This window comes from Capra hircus, unplaced genomic scaffold (genome assembly GCF_001704415.2).
Source record: "Capra hircus breed San Clemente unplaced genomic scaffold, ASM170441v1, whole genome shotgun sequence".
Classification (NCBI taxonomy): Eukaryota; Metazoa; Chordata; class Mammalia; order Artiodactyla; family Bovidae; genus Capra; species Capra hircus.
In genome coordinates this window covers 1-6,712 of record NW_017200408.1, presented here as the reverse complement: position 1 = coordinate 6,712, position 6,712 = coordinate 1, and the positions used below count along the sequence as shown (strand labels likewise).

General features: G+C 41.1%; 1 protein-coding gene across 1 annotated transcript; it reads right to left on the bottom strand.

The window, feature by feature from the left end:
* Nucleotides 1-1,611: 1,611 nt before the first annotated feature.
* Nucleotides 1,612-4,238, bottom strand: LOC108635049 (putative ATP-dependent RNA helicase TDRD12). Its single transcript, XM_018045352.1, has 5 exons — nt 4,053-4,238; nt 3,686-3,814; nt 2,739-2,856; nt 2,010-2,149; nt 1,612-1,878 (listed from the first exon to the last, which is right to left on the bottom strand). The coding sequence occupies exons 1-5, from the start codon at nt 4,209-4,211 to the stop codon at nt 1,657-1,659; spliced, it is 768 nt and encodes a 255-aa protein (XP_017900841.1). The 5' UTR covers nt 4,212-4,238; the 3' UTR covers nt 1,612-1,656.
* Between the last annotated feature and the right edge of the window lie 2,474 nt (nt 4,239-6,712).

Here is a 6,712-nt window from a genome sequence, read left to right as displayed (position 1 = left end):
TACATACCATTTTCCAAGACCCACTACAGTACAAGCTACCTTAAGAAAGTGCAGTACTGGTTTAAGAACAAATAAGTAGACCAATGTAACAGAGAGCATCCACAAACAGATCACATATACTATTGTCTATTTATGTCAAAGGCACCAATTCAGTGAGAACATAATGATGTTCTAAAATAAAGAAAGCAAAAAATAAAGAAAGCAAGCAAGCAAGCAAGCAAGCAGGAGCAAGGGGATTATCCATACAGAAAAAAAGTAAACCTTGTTCATGTCAAACACTATACACAAAAATTTATTCAATATAGATTACAAACCTAAATGTGAAAGCTAAATCTATAAAGCTTCTGGAAGAAAACAGAGACGAATGTCATAATCTAGAGATAGGCATATATTTCTTATCTAAGAACACACAAAAAATAGTAACTGTAAAGTGCTTCATAAAAATTAAAAATATCTGTTCACTGAGACTCTTGAAAGAGTGAGGACTTCCCTGGTGGTTCAGTGGTTAAGAATCACCTGACAATGCAGGGTACACAGCCTCAGTCCCTGGTCTGAAGATTCCACGTGCCATGGGGCAACTAAGGCCATATGTCACCGTGCTGAGCCTGCACTCTAGAGCCGCAGCCACGACTACCGAGCCCAAGCGCCACAACTCCTGAAGCCCGAGCACCTCAGAACCTGAACTCTGCAAAAGAGAAGCCACCACAGTGAGAAGCCTGCGCACCACAACTAGAGAAGAGCCCCCTGCTCACTGCAGCTAGAGGAAGCCCGAGCACAGCGACAAAGACCCAGCGCAGCCAAAACGTACTAACTAACTAAAAGAGGGTGAAAAGGCAAGCCGCAGACTGGGAGAAGATTCTCAACGCATATCTGCATATCTCTGATGAAGCAGTTGTATCTAGAATACACAAACGACTCCTACAAATCCATAAACACCTCTTTCCCATTTTAAAAAACGGGAGAAAGACCTGAACAGGCACTTCACAAAAAAGGACGGTCACGTGCCCCACAATCATGTGGAAAGACATTCATCATCATGAATTCTTAGAGCAACACGTATGAAAATCACAGTGATCTACTCCATGCCCCCATGAATACTAAGAGTTGGTGAAGATACAGAGCAACTCAAACTCTCTCGTAACAGCTGACGGGATCATAAAGTGACGCACCACTCTGGCAAAGCTAAACGCGTCTGCCTCATGACCCAGCAATCCCAATCCGAAGCAGACACCGAGAGACATGGGTGTACATTTCCACAAAAAGACATGTACAAGAGTGTTCGCAGCAGCTTTATACATAAAACAACTCGCAGGCCCATCAGAGGAGAATGAATGGAGATATAATCACACAGTGGAATTCTGAGCCACAAAATAAATAAATAAAATGCCAATACATGGACGAATGCCACAGATAGCTGGCTGAACATACCACGATTCCATTTACATAAAAGTCAAAACCTAGTAAAATTAGTCAGTGTTGGTAGATAAAATGAGGGTGGTTACTTCTGGAGGAGGAGATGGAGAGGACCTCTAAGAGGGTCCTTCAGAGCTGGTGTGGTTCCCATGGGTTGCATTACTTATATAACCACCCTCAAGCTATACATTTAACATCTGTGCAATTTACTGCATATTGTATTTCAAAAAAAAGATGACTGGCTTACTTGCAAAAACCAAAAGCCTTAAGATATGGACAAAGAGGCCTTCTGGCTTTTCTATCTTCTTTGGCTTCCAGAACCCCTGCAGTAAACTCGTACAGCTCTGAAGGGATCTTGGCATCTGCTCGCTCCAAGTAGCGCAGGACACCAACTGCGTGGCAGGCATTTCTCTCCGATAGCAGCAAGACAGATTTGGTCTTTTTATCTCCCTGTTCTGCAGAACCCTTAAAATTGGGGGGCAAATAAAGGAAGTGAATCATCCATACCAGTCTAAATGATAAAACTTAACAGACTCTAAGTTTGTCATTACGTGGAAAATGCTAGTGAAATATTAAATAATGCGTATTAGTCAAACCTGTTCAGTTAAGCTCTGAAAATGATCAGACATGCAATGCAGGCGTCCACCGAAAACTTTTGGTGAGGAAGGAAAGCTGAAGTGAATAACACATGTGGCATCGGTGATGGCCAAGAGTGGGATGCAGTCGTCTGTTAGGGCTGGAGAAAAAGAAGTGAGAGTCTCAAAGGAGGCTGGAATTTCACCACACGCACTTCACAGAGAAAATTCCAGGAACCATACTTCAAAACATTTATTTCATTTTATTGCTGAGATACAAGGAAACTTCTTTCCCATTTCTTTTCCCCAAACTTCAAAGCTCAGTCATTAAATTTCAGAAAAAATAGTCTCCTTTTTAACTTGAAAAATGCCTCTATTACAAATCTAAGCTACCCATGTGATGTTTTCACTTATTTAATACAAATTGACTTTTGTATTTCCAACACCAAATTTAGCGATCATTGATGACAAGTTTCATCACAGGCATACATATATATGACAGTGATCCTTAAACTCGACTCCAGGGAACACATCTAGACCAAGGGTTGCTGACCACTGCCCTGGAGATACCTGAATTTCACCTCAACATCAATTAACTGAAGTTAATTTTCACTTTGAAATTAACATTACTAATACATTCTCATTAAATCTGAGAATAATAAATTTGGAAAAGAGGTAAATAAATCAATCAAAGAATAATTCCTATTAGTTCAGCCTTCTCTAAATAGAAGTAGAAATTGAAATACTTACCTAATACAATGTGAGAACCAGAACTTAACTTCTTTTTCCACTGTTGTGAAACACTTTTTAAATTAAAAATCATTTCTTTATGCATTTTCAAGCAAAATATGGAATTGCTTTCTACCACCTGAAGATGAAACCAAAGGGGCCAGTTCACACTCAGGAATATAAACTTAAGAGATAATTTTTCATCAATAATTATCAATTACATCAATATTTGCCATTTAAAATTATTTGTGACGGGGTTACCTCACTGATCCACTAATTCTAAGAATGAGATGGTTGTAAATTTAAATAAATATGCTTTCAAAATTCTATCATTTGTACCTAAAAACTTGCTTCAGTGAAACAAATATTATTTTGCTGAAACTATTTTTCTTCCTTTTAAAATAATGTGTGCATACGTGTGTGTGTGTGTGTACTTATGTGCATGTATACTCACCTCTGCAGGGGTATGTCTATGAACACATGAAGGTTATGGCACTACTGTCAGGAGGGTTTGTCCGCTACACCCCCGAGTGCGTTTTTGTTGAAATGTGGATGCACTGCTTCTCCTTTTCTGCGCGGCCTCGTTTCCACATTTGAGGTTTCATATGCAACTAGATTAAATCTTTGGCCAATTTATTTGGCTTCTCTGGCTAAAATGATGATACATCTTAGTGTCAGCATCTCTACTTTCTTAAACAGAGGGACAGAGGAGGGCGCCACCTGGGCATGAACCGGCTCCTTCCCACGTTCAGCCAGGCCCCCTTGGCTCTGACGCCTCAGTGTCAGGCCCTGCTGTCCTTTCTTACTGCCACCAGTGTTGCTTTCTGGCAGAGCCTGTGCTGATGCTGAATTTATAAACCTTTATTTTCTTGTCAAAAATTTAACTATTCCAGTAATTCCCTGAGGACTGCGGATTCAGCCACAGTGTAAACAAGCCATAAGCACATTCTATGCGTGGCAGGGCTCACCTTACACACGGTTTCTGTCTCAGCTGCAGAACAGGTGAAGATCAAGGTCTTCTGTGCCTGACTTGGGATGAAATCAAGAGTCTGGAGTAAAGTAGAAGTTTTTTCACATTCCAAGCAAAGATGTACTACCTAGTAAAGAAACGCAAAAACAGTGGGACTTTTAAAAATGTTCAAGGTGCTCCAGTTTTCCTTTTTATAGGAAAGTCATAACTTTAATAGAGAAGGTATAAAAAGCAATAAAAATTCAAATACATAATTCCAGATTTGTATGTGAAATCAATGCAGTAATCTTTAACTATTAAGCCACGAATAAAGGTTACTGGCCTGTGCTCACCAGCCCCCACCATGCGCACCCACAGCGCAGTACCTGCTGGACGCAGCCATAGAGGGCAGCCTCTTCCATGGCCGTGATCACAATGTAGGGGTCGTTCATGAACTCTTTGATTAAATGCTCTATATGTCTGTTCCAATGAACTCCAACTGCAACAATCTGATGTGGGGCAGATTCCCTTTCTTCAACTTCCATGTTTTTTTTAAAGTTATCTAATATAGCAAACATCTAAAAAATTAGTATAATTAATTTCATTTTTATTTCAAAAGAAACTAAGAATTAGTTTGACAGAACATAAACAGTAAAGAGTGTATATTTTCTGTTCTCAGAATGGGGAAAGTCTTTAAACATTAAAGCAAAAGAAAAAAGACTAAAAAGGAAAAATGTTAAATATAGACAAAATTAAAACAACCAGCTCTTTGCAGTCCCACAGACTGCAGCATGCCAGGCTTCCTTGTCTTTCACTATCTCCAGAGTCTAGTCAAACTCATGTCCATTGAGTAGGTGATACCAACCAACCATCTCATCCTCTGTCTCCACCTTCTCCTCTTGCCCTCAACCTTTTCCCAGAATCAGGGGTTAACAGAGGTAATAAAGGATTAATTGCTTTATATAAAAACTTCTACTGTACAAACTAAGTAGAAAAAGATAATCCCACTGAAAGAAAACAATCAAAGGAAATGAAACAGCAGCTCATAAAAGATTGGGTTCAAATGGCCAGTATGAATCAATGCTCAATTTATCAAACTGTCAAGGACACAGAGATTCAGTAAATCAGACTCCATGTGTAACAATCAGCCTGGAAAAGGAAGCTGGACGAGGGCCTCCTACTGCTAGGGGTCCAGCGTGTGTGGCCTCTGGTACACTGCCTGGTGGAGTGCAAATTCATCTACACTTTCAGAAGGGCCAGTGTACAAGGCAGTGGTCCAGATATTAACTTTGCAAATAACAACTGAGACTTTAGAGGAGTTCAGGAACCCTGCCCAGACTCACACAGTCAGGAAGTAACAAAGCCTGGACTTGACGCTGGGGCCATCACTGCCCCCACAGGAATGCTCCAGGCTGTCACTGCTTTCAACAAATGCCTTCTAAGAATTCACAGCCTCTGATCCATTAATCCCCTTCCTAGGAATTTATCCTAAGAAAATGTGTGCAAAAAAGATGTGTTTCTTCAGCCACACACACAAGTGATCCTAAATATCCAAATATAGAGCAATTATAAAACAAATTATGTTGTGCCCACAGGATTCAGTACTAGGCGGACAATAACAATCATGCTAGGAATAGTGAGCAGCAGCAGCACAGAGCTGTTCACTGGAATGCGAGGTACAAACTAACACACAAAGTAAGGTCCTGGTAACATTAAAGAGTCATGCTCAAACTTCTCCAAGCCAGGCTTCAGCAGTATGTGAACCATGAACTTCCAGATGTTCAAGCTGGTTTAGAAAAGGCAGAGGAACCAGAGATCAAATTGCCAACATTCGCTGGATCATCGAAAAAGCAAGAAAGTTCCAGATGTTTTTCTGCTTTATTGACTATGCCAAAGCCTTTGACTGTGTGGATCACAAGAAACTGTGGGAAAATTCTTCAAGAGATGCGAATACCAGACTACCTGACCTGCCTCTTGAGAAATCTGTATGCAGGTCAGGAAGGAACAGTTAGAACTGGACATGGAACAACAGACTGGTTCCAAATAGGAAAAGGAGTACGTCAAGGCTGTATATTGTCACCCTGCTTTTAACTTCTATGCAGAGTACATCATGAGAAATATTGGGCTGGGAAGAAGCACAAGCTGGAATCAAGATTGCTGGGAGAAATAGCAATAACCTCAGATATGCAGATGACACCACCCTTATGGCAGAAAGTGAGGAGGAACTGAAAAGCCTCTTGATGAAAGTGAAAGAGGAGAGCGAAAAAGTTGGCTTAAAGCTCAACACTCAGAAAATGAAGATCATGGCATCTGGTCCCATCACTTCATGGCAAATAGATGGGAAACACTGGAAACAGTGTCAGACTTTATTTTGGGGGCTCCAAAATCACTGCAGATGGTGATCACAGCCATGAAATTAAAAGATGCTTACTCCTTGGAAGGAAATTTATGACCAAGCTAGATAAGCATATTCAAAAGCAGAGACATTACTTTGCCAACAAAGGTCCATCTAGTCAAGGCTATGGTTTTTCCTGTGGGTCATGTATGGATGTGAGAGTTTGGACTGTGAAGAAAGCTGAGCACCGAAGAACTGATGCTTTTGAACTGTGGTGCTGGAGAAGACTCTTGAGAGTCCCTTGGACTGCAAGGAGATCCAACCAGTCCATCCTAAAGGAGATCAGTCCTAGCTGTTCGCTGGAAGGACTGATGCTGAAGCTGAAACTCCAACACTTTGGCCACCTGATGCAAAGAGTTGACTCATTGGAAAAGACCCTGATGCTGGGAGGGATTGGGGGCAGGAGGAGAAGGGGGAGAGAGATGAGATGGCTGGATGGCATCACCGACTCGATGGACATGATTTGAGTGAACTCCGGGAGTTGGTGATGGACAGGGAGGCCTGGCATGCTGTGATTCATGGGGGTCACAGAGAGTCGGACATGACTGAGCGACTGAACTGAATTGGCATTAATTATATGTATCAACAGACACCAAAATTACAAAAAGGAAAGAAATACTCTAAATTAGGAACAACTGATTACCTCTGAGT

Bases quoted from the DNA above. Each gene is read 5' to 3' on its own strand.
- LOC108635049 (XM_018045352.1), bottom strand. From the start codon at position 4,211: ATGGAAGTTGAAGAAAGGGAATCTGCCCCACATCAGATTGTTGCAGTT. The intron at 3,815-4,052 runs GTACTGCGCTGT...TTTCTTTACTAG, and splicing joins TCTATGGCTGCGTCCAGCAG to GTAGTACATCTTTGCTTGGA. The intron at 2,857-3,685 runs GTGAGCCCTGCC...TTTCATCTTCAG, and splicing joins AGACAGAAACCGTGTGTAAG to GTGGTAGAAAGCAATTCCAT.